Consider the following 21,462-nt stretch of genomic DNA (forward strand, 5'->3'; position numbering starts at 1 on the left):
CTAAGAAGTTGTTCCTTCCATTATATTTCCATATCTTTAGTGATTGAAAACAACACATGTATTCGGCTCCTAAGATTCTCGCAAAAGGATATTTATTTTCCTAAATATTCAGTCCCGGTACTTAGGGAGTAGGACAGGGATCCCCGAACAACATGACTGCTATCATTTGTCAAGGCTTGGCTGCAAAGCTCAATAAAGTGTGGCTCAGGTCGTCTTCGTCCATGCAATGATGGCATGTCCACGATTTGATGGCAGTTCACAGGTCCTTGGATGGATTTTTTTTTTTTTCTTTGATGAAAATGGAAGCCAAGGAGCTTAGACTCCATAAGCCACCAAATATTATTAAAAAAAGTAGAAGTATCTACATCAGAAGAGGTACGTAGAAGACAAGAGAGAGGAAGAAAAGACATATTGGAAACCGAAAGATGAGCAATTGCAGGCAGAAGAGCACTCGCATCCGGTGTTACATTGCTGTGAGAAGGTGGCAGCTAACGGATGGACTGCATCAAGCTCAGAATCAAGTCCTTGGATCCCTATTGAGATGCACGTAAAGCACATACAGCATGCAAAGCATATGTCGCATGCGTGTTCTTTACACATGCATGACATGCACTTCACATGCATCTCGATATGGGTCCAAGGGCCCATGCTGCATTAGACTGGTACGAAGAGCATTCCACCCGGTTCACCTTCTAAGCAACGATGGCCAGATAGGAAGTGGCATCTTGGACAGGAAATAAATCAATCATTACAGATGTTTGGACCATTGCTGTGGAGCTACCTCTTGAGATATGAGTAAGAGGGTTGAGTTTAGGTGTTGCATTTGCAAGCCATTAATTCATCTCGGCCTCAAGCCAGAGAGGAAATCATTGTTCTAGAGGCGAGAAGTACGTAAAAGATAATTTTTTTTTTTTGGATAAAAAGGAGTACCTAATAGATTGTTAAGATCCATCTCATCGAGCCTTCACCATTTGTCTCAGTTCTCCTATCTTGGACAAACTCGTCCTCTTGCCTCGTTCTGTCGTTCAATGCAGCTGCCCAATCTCCATCATCAACTTATGACCCAACTAAATTAACCCTCTCTTATGCAATGTATAATAATACAGAACTTCATCCAAAAAAACTAGCCTGAAAGTATTTTTTAGATTTTTCTTAGTCCTGTATAAGTAGCCAAAATCTTTTCGACGAATAACTAATATAAGACTAAATGCTGTCCAACATAGGTCCTTGTCAGACTAAGAATCCAAATTCATTCAAATTTAATCATAACTGAGTTGCATCCAGCACTAAATTTAATCGAATTTTGAAACAGCCCAAGTCTAGGTCCGAATCCTTGGACCAAAATTGACATGCTAAGTCTGGGCCATGCCTAACCTAACGTAACCTAACCCATTTGCATGCCAAGATCTACTATATGTTCTATTAGCATGAGTTGACACATATACCGTTTGCTATTGGGGATGCCAAACATTGTAGCAGAAAGTTAGTTCCAAGTTAGCTTGCATGCGAACTGCAACAGTGGTGGGAGTGATAAGCCTCTTCATGATGCTTTTCCTATCTTGGGCCTTTGGATAATGCATATCCCAGGCCTCATCCTGCTTCACTAACATTGTAAGATTAGATGTATGGGCTGCATAGAAACATCACAAAATTGCCTAGGCCCTGTGAAATTTATTACATGCAATACTAGTTAGCTTAACCATAATGTCTGGTTCATTTATGCAAAATTTTCTGCGCATGGTATCGATGAATTCCTAGATGATAGGCCTTATTAAACTGTGAGGCATAGAGATGTAATGCCGGCTCCAGGTGCAAATCAGTGGGCAGAGCCAAGCTTCTAGATCTACACCTAGATGACCCAGTGGCTCAGGTAAAAGTGTATTAAAACTTAATCTACACAAGTGGAGAGAGAAAGTTATACATTTTGCAAAAGGCCTGCAGATCAAGCACTAGATCATTGTCTTATATATATATTTGATCAACATATCGACTATGGAATTGAAGGTGCTGAGTAGCTTGAATTTTCCTGGCAATCGTATAAGAGACTTGGAATAGGGAAGAAAGAGGAAAAAAAAGACTTATATTTTACGTATACATGATCAGTAGTCTTGATTATATATGCAAACCAATTCAAGATGAACATCAACCCCGGCCCGGCAATTTGCATACCTAATTCTGGTTAGTATGCGGTATGCCACGGCGAAAATGATAGAGGAACACCACGGTTAAATCCAGACCTAATTTAAGAGGAGGCTATTTGTGATTTTGGCCATGTACGTAGGAGACTGCTTACATGTGTGCACAACCATTCCGGTGTACTAGTTTCAGGCCCAATTTAACTGCACAGCCAACAAAAATCTCTCACATACCTTGATTATTTCCTACAACTAGGAACATATATAGTGGATTTGCACACTTCCACTAGTAAACGAGATACCAAATCTCTTGCAATTTCCACAGCTAGGAAAGATTGAAACAGTTGTTAGATTGCATGGATAGGAGGATCTGTTTTCAAGCGCTCATATGAACTCTCCTTCATCCACCCATATATATATATGATACAAACTCAAATTAAAGGGCACACGCAAAACTATATCTCAAGCCTTTCCTATATGATCCCCTGCACACCTCCTCGAGCCGTTCCCGGAGGCAACTCCGGCAGCTGATTCCCCTCAGAATCATACAAAATCTGGCCGGAGAAGTCAAGTGGCATGCACTTCTCTCCCATGATGATGGACTTTTTCCACAAGGCCTCCTCGTCGACCTCGTTGGCCTTCTTCCATGACATCATTTTGGCTATCCCCATTGCCTTCTTGCCGATGCTGCTCAAGTTGGAGAGGAGCTTTCGGTCCTCCCTAGAGAGAGGGGCTGGGGTCCTGTTCTTCTGCTCCTTTGACATCTTGAAGTGCTTGCGAGTGGTGCAAAGGGAGATGACCACGGAAGCGATGGCAGCGACGGAGGCGAGAAGGATGAAGAAGGCTGTGGTGTTGGGGATGGATATGAGGGATGGGACGGGGAGTTGGTCTTGAACAGACCTAGCCATGGAGTTGGGGGGGTGGGGGGAGAGAGAGAGAGAGAGAGAGAGAGAGATGGGAGCAATATTTGTGGGTCAAGGTCGTTGCAGCAGCGTCCGGCTTTAATGGAGGGAGGATATTTTGGAGGATATAAGTGGAAGAAAGCTATACAATGATCATGCTTTACAGATATGGCACCAGGACAACGGCCATTGCATATTCTCGAACACATTGTTGTCCACTTCGATATTTTTAAGTATTTTTTTTTTTTAAGGAACTACTTAAACATAAGCTCCGTACATAAACAAGTCTATCGAATCATATTTGTTATTTCCATTAAAGAAGAATTACATAATGCATTGCTGGTCAATTGAAACCTCTATGATGAGCCTTGGAAGATTGTTTTGTCCAAAATATTATAAAAAATCTATTATCTACACGATTGATGTAGAGATATTTTATTACTTTGATTTAATAATATAAATGCAGTAGCCAAACTGAAGTATCAACTTTACGTATACCGATGTACTTACTGTCATCTAATTTTCAACAAATTTTTTCTTGTTCTAATGCTTAAAAATAAGTAATATAAATCCAACATACCAGTTCTTTATCGTATAGAAATGTAGCTTGTTGTGGTCATTTTCTGTGTATATCATACAAATTCAACTTTGTGACATATCAACACCAAGTTTGAAGTATCTAGCTTAGAAAATTCTGTTTATCAAGCAAAGTTAACTCCTAGTAATGCATATGTACCATTTTAATTGGCAGCTGAAAGATATGTGTCATGGTAATATGTAAAATAAAAGGATCCTCGTGGGCAATGGCGTGGAAAGCCTCATACGTGTTAACCGGGTCAAGCCACGGGTTCCATTCGTCGCCGACGACGAGGGTCCGACCAAGCTGCCATCCAGTCAACCAAATCTAGTGTCAATCTACAGGCAATAACCGGTGACACAAAGGAACCCGTACCTTCCACTCGCCTGGCTCCAGGCCGTACTGAGACCAGTCGCCGGCCAGTTTTAGGAGTAACCGGTCGGTGCCGGTCGAAGCCAGGAACCAATCAGCGTGGGATGGATAAAAATAAAAAGCGGGAAAGGACTTGAGACCGGCTAACTACCGCTCAGTCATCATTGGTGGATTTTGGGACCCACACAAACTTTGTGGATTCTCAATCAGGACCCTCGGGTTAGAATCCAACGGACCGTGATGCCTAACAAAGTGGTAATGGGAAGAGTTTGGTGTCATTTATAACTAGGGATGGCTAAGGGCCCCAATGGGTTCGGTGCGAGTGTTGCTTTTGTTTGGGTGAAAAGAAAGACAACGAGAGACGCTTCCTTTTGTTTGGAGAGGGAGACACGCTTCCAAGCCAAGAACTCCAAAAATTGGCTTAATGTATTTGTTTGTTTTTTAACCTTTCCATGTTAGAATCACAACTTTAGCGACTCTCAAGTCAGCACCTCTTCACTGACATACGAGGACTATACATTTAGCTAAGGGAATCTTTTAGAAGTTGGTGCATTATATGTTCGCCACCGTCGCCATGGCCCGAAGATCTAAATCAAATATGATCGAAAATTAGCATGAATATTTCAAACATATCTACCTGATTAAGTTTGACTGAAAAACATATTAGACTAGACTCAACATAGAAACATCTATTTGGCACGTCAATGGTCCAGTCCAGATCGGGCTTAGGAACCCAAAAAAATGAGCTCCATCTTTGGTCCTTTCTTCCATCCTCTTGCCTACGTGCTTTCCTCGCTTGCTTGCATAAGGAGAAAAATAAAAAAACAATAGGTCGTGCCTGCACCCACTTTCTAAAGCTGCTCGCATTGTAATCTCGAATTTTCATTAAATTCCTTTCAAAAAAAAATTATGCATTAAATTATTTGCTCTTGTAATTACACGTGCCAAATTCTAGGAAGTATGAAATGGAGTCGATAAGCCCGCCACCTTTGATTATTCTCCATCCTTTGTGAAAGTAGTCTGCGCCCACAACTTTCTCAATACAGAGGCTATCAAATGGAGAAACTAACATCTTTTTCAAGTGCATGGGCATCAGATTCTCCGCAAAAAAGACTAAAAACAGTAGAAAACCGAAAATACAAGCATGCAAACCTAAAGCCATAAACCTTTCCCTCACACAATACTGCACGCATTGGGATTCTCCTCGCTAAAGATGGTTGTTAAGCGATTGGCATCAGTGGCAATGCTGTAGATCCCCTCACGAACAGGGGTAGGATAGTAACGATACTCGCCGCTAAAGTACTCCGGCCTCCTCCGCTCCCCCCCTTCCTCCCATCTCGCCAGCGGCGACGGCACGTAGCGGTAACTACTCAACCCTGCATAAACTGGACCCGGTTGTGGTCGGCTCGAGCAGGGCAGATTAGCTCGGCGGTGAGGGTCCGGGTCGGGGTACGGTTCCGGTCCATCGGTGAACCGGACCCGGTCCTGATTAGCTCGGCGGTGCGGGTCCGGGTTGGGGTGCGGTTCCGGTCCATCGGAGAACCGGACCCGGACCGGGTCCGGTTCTTTGTTTTGGGCGATCTCGGCGTGGGCCGAAGGGGAGACGTCGGCCGCCGGGTGGTGGATCGGGCGGTGCTTTGTTGAGGTCGGGCTTTGGTCTTGTACGGCAGGGAATACGACAACGGGGTCGTCGCTGAAAGCTACGTTCTTTGCCGCTTGTCTCCCGCGGGAGTAGTAACCTGGTGGTGGGGAGTGCACCCTCGCTCCTTTCAGCCTTCTCCCTCCCTTGCCTTGAAACAACAAGAAGAAAAAAAAAAAAAGATAAAAATATCATCATGAATGAGAAGTGATGTTTGTGCTTGTAGTCCCAGTTGCAATTTGCATGATGCACATGTCCATCATGATCTTTTTCTTGTTGAATTTGGAAGTATGCAAATTTTGAGAAAGATGGAAGCTTTATAAAGCTAAATCCACGATCTTTGTGACAACATAAAGATAGTTTGTTGCCACTTTTCTAAAATTTATCCCTTTAGCCTTCTCCATAACTTTTCCATAGGATTAGCCAGTATTAAATCCTCTTGATTAACACAAGCATGTAGAGAAATTGCACGCGCTGTTGTCATATATGGATCTATGCAAGCAGGTTAGAACTTAGAAGTGCTAATTACTTCCCTCTCCTACTATTCCAGTTCGAAGTGCGAGACAGGCATCAAATACTGATGCCATATTTTAAGTATAAGTAGTAAAAATTACCTTGCATCATGTCCACAAAAATCACTTTGCATGGAGACCTTAAAGCACCAAATTAGATGCTCATGTGTCTCCTACATGGTGTAACTCATGGCTCACTCAATTAAGTTAGTTAGTTTTTTTTTTTTTTTGGTTTACTGAAAATTAAGCTCAACTGTTTGATGAGACTATAAAAATGTGATTTTTCATTTATATATGGTCGGCATACTAGACAAGCTACAAAGAATTGTTCTTAGTCACAAACTTAGAAAAATAAAATTCACAAAATAGCAAAACAACATGATGAATCCACCCATATACCATATCTTACCTAATTCACTTCAAAACAAGACAATCTAAACTACTCCATGGGCTATGGAAATGGAGATTGGTTGCTTGCTGAAACACTACTTATATCCTATCAAGCATGTTAACATCATTAAACAATAGAAGAATATGAACAAGTCAACCAGAAATATCAACAGGGAGAGATCGAGAGTATTACCACTGCACTTCCTAAGTGTCCTGGACATCATCTTGCCAAGAGGACAGCAACCCATCTCTCTTTCTCTAGCTCTCCCCCCACCAAGGGCTCACATCCTTCTATTTCTTCACGCCAAATGTTAGCTTGGAGGGCTTTTTAAAGGAGAATAGCTAGCCTTTCAACAGGGAATCTCTTAAAAATGATGCACCTCCCCCCATGGGCCAATGTTTCCATGGGAAAAGAAATCAAATGGAGAGGGAAAGCGTGGTCCTCAAAGCCTACGGATAGAGTTAAGCCGAACAAATCGAGCTTTGAATATATTCTCGTGGGGTTTCTTATTGAAGCCCTCCTAGATTCTCTTTCCCTTTTTAAGAACTCACCATGACATCTCCTTGGCACTGTCGGCAATAATCAAGTTGGGTTGAAGTTGGTGGGTCTTACCTGACCCGCCTTACTTGATTTAACTATGATTTACTGATATCCATGTTTCATTTCATTGCTTCAGATCAATACTCAGCCATCAAGGGCTTTTCAAGGATAATAACAGATGATATGGTGAAGTCCATCTCAAAAAGTATCAATTAATCAATTTATATGCACTAAATAATTTTTTTATATGTAAGTATAGTCTGCAATATCATGTGGAAGGTTCTATTACATTGTGTGGCTGTGATCCCTTGTATTCTTTTCAATTTGTTCATCCTCCAAAACTTAGAAGAAAGAAATGAAGCACTGCTGATTTTTGGGAAAAAGAAGTTCGGAAATAAATATATTTTTGCCATTTGAGCAAGCCGCCTTCCTCCAATGAACGAGTAGCCATCGACTACTTTATTCCTTCCGTATACACATGCATCGTAGTATTGGATCGAATGCTGTTTGGACTAGTCCTTGATCCGCACATCAAAAAAAAAAGAAAAGAAAAAAAAAAAAGGCATACATAGATGTGACTCCCGTCTATTTTTTAAATATTATGTACATAAAGCTAGGAGTATATAAAAATGACGCGTGTATGGGAAAGACGTTAGCGGCTCAGCCACCGTGATTAGTTGAATTTAGAGTGGCACGAGTGGCGATGGAGGAAATATTTTTTGCCTCAGAATATTTGGACAATAGTAAATGACATAATAGCCGAAAGGCTAATAGAGCTGCGAATTGGGTGGTTTTTTATGTGACCTGCTATTTCGGTGATATCCTAGGAGAGAGGTAGAATTGCTTAAAGCATTCTGAGGTTTATTTTTTTCTAATTTTGTTGGGCATATTGGTTACGAGACGAGGTAAAAAAAAAAAATCACTTAAGCTGAGGTGACATATGGTGCCCGAGTTTCGTAAGGTGGCTACCTGGAATTCATGTATCGTATAGGGAGTTCAACATAAGATTCTTGTTCGTTTAATTGTATAATGTTAAGTGAATATCAGTTTGAGCAGGGGTTTTATACAAGATTATAAGATCTATATGAAGTGATGTCGGCAATGGAAAACCCGCTAAGTGTAGCAAGGAATCATTTCATATACCCCCTACACACTATCAATATTTCATTGAGCTCCTTAAAGTCTTGGGTTGCCCGCCCCGGTTCGACTTTCGTACCACTCCACTTCGCCCCATCCCTTCGCGACCTTCCCTCTTTCCGGCCGCGAATCCATTGACAGGTCTTAGCTTCGCCTCCCAGAGACAGGAAGAGAGGAGAAGGGGAGGCTTTCTTCTAATCTTCTTGGATTTAAAGTGTTGGTCGAAGCCGGCGGCACAATCTTTACAAGCGCTATGTCAAGAGGGCCGGCAAGTTCATGGCCTTGATTCGCTCTTCTTTTTTTTCCCCCGTTTTTTCAGCATTCTTTTGTCTGATTTTTGTCAGATTCGGTGATGTCTTTTTGAGAAGATTTAGATTTTGGCAATGTTATGCGCAAAGATGAACTGTCCTACCAAATTTAGATAAACATCTATAATTTTTGTTCTTCTCTGTTTTTTTTACACAGACTTTTATGGCTTGATCTGCTTGTCTTTTTCTTTTTTCTGCCCTTTTTGCGATTATCTTTCCAGTATATGCTTACATTTCAGGAAAACTGTGGCATTTTGGTTGGCATTGTGCAAATTGAGAAACGGGAGGGTAAGGCGTAAGAATATCTGGTTAAAGTTTGTGATCATATGGAAAAGGCTCGCTAACATCTATTAAGCCCCTTTTTTCAGTAATGATGGTGTTTATATTTGTCAACAGATATATTTGAGATTAGTCTTGATGGTTATGTTGTTCTAGTTTTGACATGGTTAATGGAAATCAAGTGATCTGAAAATGTTTTAACAGGCATCTCAGCATGACATGTTGTGGGGCTCATATCTCACCTCTTTTATGAAAGGCCGTTTTTGTAGTTCTTGTTCAGACAATGTCATTTCAGGGGACTTTTGTTGCATTTCTGCATGTATGTATTATGATATCAAGTAGGAATTCTTCTATATATAGTTCTTCTATGAAATTTTAGTATATACCCTTTAGTTTGTGCATGGTAGCCATTGGCTTGAACCAATTAATAAAGTAAAATTCTTGGATTCAGTTTCAAATGAAGAATTGAGTTGAATGAATTGTAGCATGTGTTCTTTGATTGGGGTTATAATGGAGGATGGTAGAATTGTTGCGCGGTGTATATGTTGTGAGGTCAAGAGGCTTCTGGTTGAATCTGGGATTTGACCTTGGGTTGAGGAGGATAGGAAAACATTGTTCTAATCCAATAATTGAGAGGATCAATCAGTGTCTCACTACCTACCCTTATTTTTCTTTCTTTCTTTTTTCTTTTTAATGGTTGGATCACCCTCATTATAAGGCAGACCATCATTTAGCATTCATCAGTTCTTCTTGTGCTCGAACTAGTAAGAACTCTATATCTGGAGTGACTATGTTCAATTCTGGCGTGGTATATGAAGCTAAAATAGGGAGCTTTAGCGATCATAAGTTTTGTTATGCATGACGGGATACTGGAGATTTTGCTATGAGGAGAAGTGAACAATGAGCTATGTTGTTTTGATTATAGAACATTTTCAAATTTGATGCTGCTTTTAAGGTTAGAAATGAGACAAATGGCCCTTGAGTTTGGTCTATTGTCTTCAGATAGGTTTCTTGATCTTTGTCCATTACAAAGGACTGGGATGTTGTTGCTAGAGATTATTAGACAAATGCCAATGGCTGGAATATGTGTGCAACTATATAAGCCTTACCGATGAATAGAATGTTTAGGTGGGAGGGCTTTTCTATTTTTAAGGTAGGAGCTGATTGTGAAAGGAGAACATTGGATGTTTTAAGGGACAAGGGAGTATCTCCCTAAGGACTTTATTATATATTAATGTTTTGAGTGAGGTGCAAATTTTTCTTGAGAAAAGATCCAAAACCAGAAAGATCCTTAAAAAATTCCAAGTGTTTCCTTGGTTTCTTGACTTGCTAGAGTTCTTACATGTCATATCATCAAGTAATAGAAAATGAGGCCAGAACTGGTTCTCAATGTAACATGATCTGGAGAAGTAATTCTCAATTATCTTTTATATTGATCTCTTATTGGATCACTTTGAGGTATATTACCTTTACCACAACCATCAAACCCTTTACAACAATCTTGGCATGGCTTTATCAATGCTTATTCATGAATCATTTCTATTAAACATGACCCTTGATATTACTATAGGCTTCTCTAAATCCTTCCTCACAACTTTAATTCAAATTAGAATTGGTTTCCACTCATCTTCTTATATGTATTACAGATTCAAAAACCTCTCCCTACCAGCTGTCTTAATCTTTTCTATATGTGTTTATGGCATCTATATTGGTTTTTCATTACTCTGTTCTCATTTGGTGCAACTCCTCTGTTGGCATAAACTGCCCTTGAGATTTTTCTTGCAAAGGTGGGAGAGTAGTTTGTTTCTTGTAAGACTGCAAGTTATGTAATTTCAGGATGGAAGCCAGGGTATGAATCTTTCACTTGCTATTTGTGATGGGTTTTGAAGGGTAGAAACAAAATATTTTATCAAGAATTTGTATTGGATGTGGATCGAATATTGTGCTTTATCTTCCCAGATGTTTGTCACTGGTTAGATTATGCTATGTATATCTTCTTGAAGGATTAACTGGAAACAGCTGTATTTGATGTTTCCATCCTTTTCATCCAGATTTTACCTTCAACTATCTTTTATTATTATTAGCTGATCTACCATATTTGAATTTCTTTTTTCTGATTTTGTTGTACCTGTATTTATTTTCTTGGTACTAGCTATACATGAATATGTTTCTTCAAAGAAAAAAAAAATTCAGGTCAAACTTAAATTTCTTAAATTTTGATAATTGTTGAGATATATCAGAAAGGTGTTATTGTTTAATTAGATTAATTAGAATTCAACTAGGAGGTTTTGTTACTTGATGATTGGAGCAACCTGTCTGCTAGGACTTGTTCACGCTGTTAGTTATATTGCAGAATTTGTGAAATATATACATCCAGAGTTTTTCTTTATCATGAATATGCTCGAGCATTTGGATTTTCTTGGAAGTGTTATCTCTGTATTTAACTTGATTCATGGATAATAAATCCAAGATTTTTAAAGAAACTGGTTTCATTTGAACAAAAGCAGCATTCTAGAAACTAAGTGTATTGTCAAAGTTCGGTACTTTTCCTTGCCTTTTAACTTACAGTTTGGTAACAAAAGATTCTGCAAACTTGGTTTAGCTAGTTGTATAATGACTTTTTCCTCATTAGATGGTTCCCTTGGATACCTAATGAGATGTTTACTTCCAATGCCCTCTCTCTTTCTCTCTCTCTCTGAGCAAAAGGCTGAGGCCCCAAAACTAAGCCTGACATAACAAAAGCCACTAGCATCAGCATGAGCTAAAACCATGGCATCAGATAGGAAAGGAGTCCATGTAGTCACTCCATCATGCCACAAACTAAAGCCTGCAAACAAGTCAGCAACATTGTATTAGTTTGATACTTTGGTATACTACCTTTTAAGTTGTCTTGAAAAAAATCAATCACTATGTGGACAAAAATGTCCTCATACCTTACAGAAAAAGGTTTCATTTTCTTTACCATGTTCTTTAGCTTTTGCTATGATATCCTACAAAAATGATTTCTATTTCTTCTATTTTTTTAATGGCTCCTAAGACCTCCCATGCACAAAAGAAATTTGATCTTCATGAATTTTCTTGTTACAAAAATCTGTAGATATGAAATAGTCCCTCTACTCTTCTTGGGATTGGGCAGATCATTACTGGCTCATGATTGAAAAATGAGTATGTGGAGCAAAACCAGTTGAAATAGGGAAAACCCACTACAGCAATTACTCTAACTACATCAGATATGCTTGACGATAGAACTTTCTTTGAAATAGTCCCAAGAAGGCGTTGGATATTAGAGGGGTCAAATAATATCCTTTTGAACTATGCCAAACAACTACCTGGTCCCTACTTAAGCAATGAATGACACCTTGATTTTGTGTAAAGGATTCCTTGTAGAAGACTCGCTAAAAAGTTCAATGAAGGGCTTCTTTTTTGGACCTAACTTGTGCAAAAAGACCCTGTATAAGGCTTACTCATCTCAACAACTTGAGGGCTTCTTTCAAGGCCATCTTGAGCAACAACTCTTAAATCAGTTCCATATATGCGTATGCAAAAGGCAATGCTCCTGCCAGCTACAGTAATGTCTGTTGGCTAATCAGGGTCTTTTCTACTAATGCAACAAATTTATCCTCTGTGCTTCCATTTCTTGGCCATGGACCATATGAAACACTAAAATTTATCTGCTTATAAGTGGGGACATTTACGCTCACCTTCATCTAAACCTTAATAGATACAGTTATATTTATGCACAGCATATCAATCACATGTAGTTATATGGAAATCTGCATTATAGTATATAAAATAACATTTGGATCTTAATTCTATTTTTAGGGACCCACATAAAACTATTAGCTAGTAGATGTTAGATGATTTTGGTCTGTAATAATGCTTCATCGGAAAGGTACAGGATCAAAGATTATCAAGTCTAATGTACTTCTATTAAAGTTAAGCTCTATTGCTTGTGCAGTCAATAATGAACATGCCAAGCAACATTGTTAATCTCAAAACAATGTTTCAAGAAGTCCATAAATTCTTGGAAATGTAAAAGAAAATTTCACTCGTAACAGGAAGAGTGGACGGTCCTCTTGTTTAGTCTACATATCAAGCTGTAAATCTTCTCATTGCTAATTTTGTATCTTCGGATGATTCTTCATGTTTTGTTCTGGTTAGTTAAAAGATCGCCAAAAAAAACTGTTACATTGATGGTATCTCCTTTCTGGTATTCTACATTTGTCTGTGCTCTTTACATACCACATTCAAGTTTAAATATAACTGCAATGTTTTAGTTTCTTGTTTTGCTGCTATCTTATCCTTTGCCTTTTGAGTTATGAGAATTAGGATGGCAATTTTATGAACATTCATTGCAGTATCTTATTTATTAAATGAAGAATTTAACATTGTCCTCTCATTTATCAATTTATTTTTCAATATCAAGCCTTTGAATTCCATTTTAGCATGCACAGTATCTAGCTTTCTGTCATTAGAATATGTGTTTCAAATGAATTTTATGTAGATTGTTAGGCTCAATGCAGAAAATGTTAACTAGTGCTCTATTGATATGTTGTTATTTGTTAAAAATCTTCCTTGTTCAATTTCTTTAAAGGAAGCTGCGTTGCCATGCAAGAAATTTAGGTGACTGCCAGCCAAAACTGGTGCCTTAATTTCCATTCTTCCAAAAGTGTCTTGTTATTCATCTTAATTTACTTTTAACTCTGGGAAGTCTACCAGTAAAAATTTACAGGCCTGAATGTATGTTTACTTACATGACATGAGTATGTTGTATAACCTTCTCCAACTTGTATAGGACTCCTACAGAGTCATTTCTTTATATTTTGGATGAAGCCCTTTTTGGTCAGTGGTATCATTTTATATTACAGCATCTGGGCCTTTCGCCCTGACAAGGTATCGGAGCCTGAATCATGGCTGGAAGTCTTCACTGCAGATTCATCACTCTGCAACTCAACGATACTCCAGATTTTTTAAATCTTCAACAAAAGAGGTTCCTCTGCGAGCTTGGTTAGAGATTCAAGTTCAGTTCATTTAATTGGATTCTGCATCTGTACTTGATATGCTGCTTATGGTCATCATCATTAAAGATTACTTTGCTGCAGCTTTCTTTTTTTCATTTTACATCCAGCTAATTCTGTCTTGCACTAAGCCATAATTATTTTTGTTGTTAATTAATATATCTGGCATCCAGTTTTGACCATAATCTCGTTCAGTTTGGTGCAGGTTTCTGAGGTCTTTTTTCCTAGCAATTGCTGCGGCCCTTGAAGCCTCAGGCAGGTCTCTTTTGTGCACTTCGTTCAGGTTACTCTTTTGCTTCCTTTTACCTTTTTGCATACCAATATTCTGTTGCTTTGCCTTCAGAAAGCTAAAGTGACGAATGGTTTGCAAACTTCTGCATGTTGTTTCACCAAGTCAAATGCCAAGAACTATGATCAGCGAGTACCCTGACCCACACTTGAATGATTCGTCCTCTACGGGATTCTTACTATTGCATGATCAAACCTCCTAGGTCTAAGTCTTCCATATAAATTTTTGATGAGATCAAGCTATAGATTATCAATAATTGTCAGTTTTTCTAATAATTCTTAAGACTGTTAAACTCTACTACTGTAAATCCCATAACAGTTGGGACATGACACTGCAAGGTATTATTGCTTACTCGGAAGACCTTCTACAGTGAGATGAATTAAAATTTGGAAATAAAGAAGCTTATATGTCTTTCGAACTCTCAAAATTGTCATGCTGCCTGCTTTTATCTCGAGTACAAGAAGACTTTTTTTTGGTTTCAATTCTTTATGGTATTATTGCTTACTTGGAAGACCTTCTACAGTGAGATGAATCAAAATTTGGAAATAAAGAAGCTTATATGTCTTTCGAACTCTCAAAATTGTCATGCTGCCTGCTTTCTTGTCAAGTACAAAAAGACTTTTTTTTTTGTTTCAATTCTTTATGGTTTTTCATCCTGATATGGTTAGCAGTTACTAAATGCTAGATATTATGGACGAGGACAGGTTGAGCAACTATGTTGATAGTTCAGGGTGAAAGAAACAGAATCGCAGTATGTGGAGAAGATTTTTTTTAATGGAAATGTGTTTGATTAACCAAAGACGGTGCTTGATCATCAAAATTTGGTTTTTTGGCAGTTTAACATCACTAGTTTTATGGGTAAGATTTGAGGACCAGAATATGGCAAATTTTGTCCTGTTAGCTCTGGTTATGAGGAGTAATAATTACATTTCTAGCTTAATGTCCAAGATCATTTATATCACGACACAAGGTACGGATGAAGGTTTATATTTTAAATTCTCAACCAATTAGTGAGATGGTTATTCTTGGTGCTATTATCAAATTTCTAACGATAGTAGAACTGTCTATCTGCTTGGATTCAAAGTTTCATTGCCTTCATTCCTACTGCTTTGCGGGAGCATAGGCCTATAACAATTATACAATCACATATGGAAAACAGTAGCCAAATGAGGCACAAGGCTGATAAGGTCCTCCTTGTAATCATCTCACTATCACGTTTTCCTTGACTGGATAGAAGTTAGTTATGATAACATTATTTAGATTCAAGAATATTTTCATATTTAGATAAGGATGAAGTAGATGGAGATGTGTGTTGATGGTGCAGGTGCTTGATATAGACAAGGTTAACAATAGGGTAAGTTGGAGGTGATGATGTGGTGGAAAAGACAATTGAGCAGCTTAACCTCCATTTAGAGAATAATAGGTGGAGTATGCCCTATATCATTTTGATCTCATCATTTGTCATCGGTCTCGGATTCAGAAGATTGAATGGCCACAGGACTACAGGTGTCGATTAATCTCTATCTGTATCAATTACATATTCAGGTTCTTAGGGGTGACTCAGACTTTAAGGTGAAGATTGTCTGAGATGGTGATAGATACATGCTGAGTGCAACTTATGTTATTAAGGTTTATTAGGGGAATGTAGGACAAAGAACTAACCCAAAAATCTATTCATTGGTTCAGCTACTATGCATCCTGGTGTTGGAAAGTTATTACTAAATTCACATATTATATTTCTATGTGGCATATTTGATGTTTAACATGGTTCAGCAAGTCAGTGTTGTAGTATTTTAAAATTTCACAACCCATCAATGCTACGATAATAACACAGCCTCTACATATTTCAAGCTCTAAGATATGCAATCTGTTAGTACAGGCGACACTTCACCTTAAAAAAATTTACGTGGTACCAACTGAAGATCCAATTTGGTATTGAAACTTTAACATTAAAATTAAGACCAAAAGAAAGAAAGCTAACAGGAGGACGAGGAGTTCAATTGTAGAAAATTTTGTACGCACATTCTTATGTTTTCCAAGCCCTTGGAAGATAAGTGAAGACTAGAGATGCTTTTGAGTGGAAGAGGTTGGTGCGTGTTTGCTTTCCTTTCTCTATCAATAATTAAATGCCTGTTTGGATTCCAATTTCCCTTTCCTTCAATCCCACCCTTTATGTCTTTTCTGAATCCTCCCAAACCTAATAGCAGCAGGCTGGTAGGGCGTCTCTATCGTGTCCTTTTCCTTTGTTCTATTCTCTTCCAGGATCCAAATCAGTTATGCCATGTGTTCAAAACCCTAGTGCCAGCCACCGATGCATGTTTAATTAGTACATGACCATTGTCCACTTGTTCGCTCGATTTTTTATGGAAATGCCCTTCTTGTTGATTGATCAAGGTTCTGAAGTTAGAGCTGCAATGGGGTTGAAATGATCCATAACCATTTCTCCATCTTAATCACCACTACAGGGAGTCATTTATTAAGGAACTGGACCAGCAAAATATATATTGCATAATAGAAAATGTAAAAGCCCGACAGACTTATTTTTCAGTTAGGTCTGATATGATGTCTTAGAGTCTTCAGTCAAATTTTAATCAAGCAATGAAATGCACAAATATATAAATAAATATATATTAACTTAATATATATTTGCAGAAGGCATATATTCCTTTGCTTGAGCTATAGAAACAAGAGTTTAAGTCTTCCTTTGATAATTCTGATTTTAACCATTTCAATCACCTCAATTGTATTGCATGCATGTAAAATGGTCTGAAAATTACATTCCTTGCATGTGCATTAATTTGTTGCATAACAATATTATATAACAGTAATAACAATTGTTACTTGATTTTTTTCAAACATTTTTTATTTGTTTTATATTACCATGTTCAAAATATATTTGTGTTTATGTTATTGTTATCTTGATGCAAAGATGCTGCCCCATCAAATTCATTAAGATCACTAATTCGTAACTCAGTTGGGGAGATACTAGTATTATTAAAACAAACATAAATTTATTGTTAAATATAAATTGTTGTTTCTTTTTGTTATGCTCAGTCATTGAAGCTAATGATGCCTGTTGTAACAGAGCAATGACAGGATTTTTAGAAGAAGAAGGTATTTTGATTATATTTCAGCTGTTCGAGAACAGGTCTACAAAATGATTTCATGTAATGACTGCTACATTACCACAATGGCATTAGTAACATTGAAGGCCCTAGAAATATCATTATGAGGCCAACTTAGTCATTTTAAAAGGAGGAGTTGCTGTCATGGGATCAACCCTATCTCAATCTCTATCTCATTCGGGGCAGTTGGCACCCAGCGACAAGAGATGACTTCACCAATGGACCATGCAATCACCATCAGTGAAAACCGACGGACGGCAGTGGTGCCCACAGCCTAAACCGATCAACATCACCGACAACCCTCCGATCCATATCAGATGGTCGCATTAGAAAATTGAGGAATCTTGGGATGAGCCGGAGCTCATCCAAACCGCAATGGGCTCAAAAGTTTGGACCCTTTGACCGTGGGGCCCACTCAAAAAGCAGTGCGGCCCACGCATTAATTACTTTCAAAGGTAAGGCAATTTGAGGGAAAGAGTCCATATTTCTCACGACAGCTTACCCTTACCCTTCTCTTAAGAAGTCCATTGCATCATGCTCGGACATAGTGGGGAAATAATAACAAAGAAAACCCTTCCCCTGGAAGCAAGAAGAAGAAGAGGGGACTATAAGAAGAGCAAAAAGGAGGCAAATAATACTGAATTCTCTCTTGGTAAGGGGATTCCAGGTTAGTATTTCAATATTTACGCTGGAGAAATGTTGCATCCATGCCGGAAATCGCTATTATGGATGAGTTTGATCGTCATAGGAGCTTCAATTTTGATGAGAAATGGGGGTGCAGTGTCTCTTCCACGTCGAGAACTGGATGGGAACTGCACCTGTAACTCGCCATGTGGGAACCCTTGTGAGAATCCGAGCCCGCCACCGCCATCTCCACCAGTACTGCCGCCACCTTCACCGCCACCGCCATCTCCACCAGTACTGCCGCCATCTTTACCGCCGCCGCCGTATGAGCCTGCAGGCCCTCCTCCACCATTCTGCCCGCCGCCTCCTTATGAGCCTGCAGGCCCAAATTTACCATATACACCAGCTCCACCCTATTGGCTCGGCCCACCGGCAACCTTATATCCAGTAGACCCTGGGTACCACCGTTCTGATGGGGCTGGCCGGAGTTCTATGGGGAAGTTCCTGGTGTTGGTGGGCTGTGGGCTGTTGGCCTTGCTCTGAGGTGGCTGTGGGAGCTCAATTTGTAGAATATTAAAGTTGTTTAATGTAGATTTGTGTTCCGCTCTTTTGTTATTTAATTCCCTCAAAGTTTTCAAGATAATTTGATGAACTCTTGATTCCTAGATGGATTCAGTTAGAATAAAATTGTTCAGTTGTTTCATTGCTTTTGAGCTCATACCATGAACAATGCTATCTCTCTATCTCTCTGTGTGTGTGTGTGTGTTATGTAATTAGCAGGAAAATGCAATTAAGATAACTCCAGTCTTCTCACTGGCTGTTGAGCTAGCTTCTATCTTTTCCTATTTACCATGCATCTGTGACTGATATATAGTTTAATTGTCACGCTATTGAATGGGTGGCAATTATTCAAATCAGTTGAGTTTAGGTGCGTGTACCATTTTGTGGATCAAAGGAGTGGTAGTGGAATAAGATAATGTTAACATATAAACCTATATCCAACGTGTAGACCATACCGGCAAGAAATGGAAAGTCTTGTGTCACATTTATTCGAAAGGCCAGGAGTAAGAGGAAATGAAAGAGGGAGCTGAGTGCACAAAGCATATTGGAGAAGGATAGCCCTGAATAGTAAAAGTCCTGGCATCAATAGGCATGTATGTTTCTAAACTTCAATTTAACTTGGCATATGCATTAAAATATATAATAAACATGGTGATTCAGCTGATTACTTATGTCGCAAGTTGTTAGTGATATAAACATGGGGCTAATTTGGTTTAAGCTTACTATTATAAAAAGATCGAATTCAGTGCCCTGACAAAAGCCAAGAGAATTAAGGAGATGTCTAGGTATTGTCCGAGTGATTGACAACTTTGTTTCAATTTTTAATTAACCATTCATCTCATTTTCATCCCTACTATATATGTCTCATGGAAGTGATACTTACTTTTCCAACTAATAAATGGTCTTTTCCAACTCCATATCTAAGGACTTCATGCAGCCTTTCTAACCACCGACACGCTCTCATCACAATTACTATTGGACGCAAATTGGAAGCCAGCTACAAGTCTTGCTCCAACGTTTGATACGGATTGATGAACAAGGAGGAAAAGAGAGTTATTTAGGGGAATTAGTGGGCAGTTCAAGGGAAAGAGAAAAAGGGTGGAAGAAAAGGTATGCTAGAAAATAGAACAGAAGATAAAGTTCGGCGGCTTATGCTTTCTAGAATCTTTACCGTAGGAGGCCCCTCACGAGAAACGCATCTTTTTCAGCATGCAAAGCGGTTCGTAAAGAAGACTCCAAAAGATCAACAAACGGTACCCTAGAAGGCTTGATGAGAAAGATCATGGAAAGCACATTAAAAACCATGGGGATCGTAGCAAAAAAAAAAAAAACCATGGGGACCGTATGTGAGGGGAATTAGCAAAAGTTAGGTGCCTGCTTGCAAACCTAATATTAATTATCATCGTCATTGATGTTACATACAATTATTGCCTCGATCTTCAATCACCAAAAAGAAAAAAGCTAAAATAAAAACTTGATGCGATAATTTGCAAGAAAATTATGCCAAGTAACTCTATTTTATGACTTTTTCTGAGTCATAGTAATTTCGACGAATGTTTCTATTTCAATAACTAAATTAAACCTTCTCATTCCAAGTCCTCAAGCAAAATGAATATCAACCCATCACCAAAAATTGGGTGCCTTATGCAAAGTAATCAAGCGGTGTTATATAGAAAAAGCTAAGGATCGAAAAGAGTTTCAAATTATCTTTTCCTCGAACAGCGGCAAGAATAAATATACAGTATTAAGGTCGATGACTCAACATTCAATGACTTGGAAGGAGATATCCCTAACAGGAGTGGTACAAGTTAAACATACAGCCATATTGAAATAATTAAAACCATGCTCAAACTTAAGCAAGGAGATGATTCATTGCAGGAAAACAACGAATGAGTCCCATCCGCAAGGCATTATAAGTGTCAACTAACCAGTTCGGAGATCCCCACACGAGAGTTAGGAGTGGCAGCATGTTTTGGAGAAGTAGGGGGGAGGGGACATCGTACACGTAATTGAGGCTTCGTCATCTTCCTCGGGTGGTGCAAGGAATCTGCCATCCGTCCTTGCTTTCAATAATTATAATGTCCTCCAATTATACATTGCCTTCCTTCGACAACGTCGAGGGTCAGCAAGCGCCAGCCGGCACGGCAACGCTAGCCGCATTATTTACACTCTCCAACTAGAGCCAGCCAAACTTTTAAGCAACTTGGACGGTTGTTTAAAACTCCGGCTTAAAGAAAGCCCACCATAAAAAAGATCTCAAAGGTAAAATAGAAAGAAAAAAAAAAATCCTCATATGAGTTCGTCTTAGACTGGCTCATTGCAGGAAAGGACTCAAAGATAAAACGGCCATAGGCCTCCAAATACATTGGGCCGCTCCTATCTCCAACTTTCGTATATTACTGAAATAGAACGAAGGAAAAGATATGAGATGGCAAGTATATTGTACTATACAAATTGTTGTACATAAAAAAAAATAATTATTGAGAAATAAATAATGTAGAATGATTTATCTGAAATTTTTTAAAAAATATAAATTATTATTGATTTAAATAATATTTTTATTTATTTTAATATTAGATGAGCATAGGTTATTGTAAGACTAAAGAGGAAAGAGCCATGTAGGTAATAGACCACAAAATAAGAGGCGATCCTTTTTCAATTATCTCTAACTCTCTCCATGCCGGTGAAAATAGAATTTGAACCTAGGTCCCCACCACCTTGGATAAAAACCTTGTTTCCATCTCACTGTCCATTTCTATTTGGTAAAACATAGATTTGTAACAACTAATTTGAATTTCAAAGTTACAAAATAAAAAGCGGTTTCAACAACAATTTTAGCTAAGGTTCAAAAGGGAATCTAACGGGCTGTGACATTGACAAGTATTACTTTGATAGAAATTACTGCATGGCATTTTAATACGAAACCTCACATCGTCCAGTCTCGGCGAAGGCGGAAAGCACATGTCACAGTATCACACGACCGACGCACGGTGAAAGCTTCCAAATCCCCGTTGGGGTGCCCTTGCATCGACCTGGACTCGCGGCTTCGGACA

At 38.8% G+C, this 21,462-nt stretch overlaps 1 protein-coding gene and 1 long non-coding RNA gene across 2 annotated transcripts; one reads left to right on the plus strand and one right to left on the minus strand.

Annotated features, from left to right (window-relative positions):
• Nucleotides 1–4,885: 4,885 nt before the first annotated feature.
• LOC103701929 lies at nucleotides 4,886–6,844 on the minus strand. Its single transcript, XM_008784149.4, has 2 exons — nucleotides 6,721–6,844; nucleotides 4,886–5,776 (listed from the first exon to the last, which is right to left on the minus strand). The coding sequence occupies exons 1-2, from the start codon at nucleotides 6,773–6,775 to the stop codon at nucleotides 5,160–5,162; spliced, it is 672 nt and encodes a 223-aa protein (XP_008782371.1). The 5' UTR covers nucleotides 6,776–6,844; the 3' UTR covers nucleotides 4,886–5,159.
• A 1,636-nt stretch (nucleotides 6,845–8,480) lies between these two features.
• LOC103701927 lies at nucleotides 8,481–18,591 on the plus strand. The gene is made up of 2 exons (XR_005512103.1): nucleotides 8,481–14,093; nucleotides 17,185–18,591. It is a non-coding gene; the product is annotated as an uncharacterized LOC103701927 (long non-coding RNA).
• The last annotated feature ends 2,871 nt before the right edge of the window (nucleotides 18,592–21,462 follow it).

This window comes from Phoenix dactylifera, chromosome 6, assembly GCF_009389715.1.
Source record: "Phoenix dactylifera cultivar Barhee BC4 chromosome 6, palm_55x_up_171113_PBpolish2nd_filt_p, whole genome shotgun sequence".
NCBI lineage: Eukaryota > Viridiplantae > Streptophyta > Magnoliopsida > Arecales > Arecaceae > Phoenix > Phoenix dactylifera.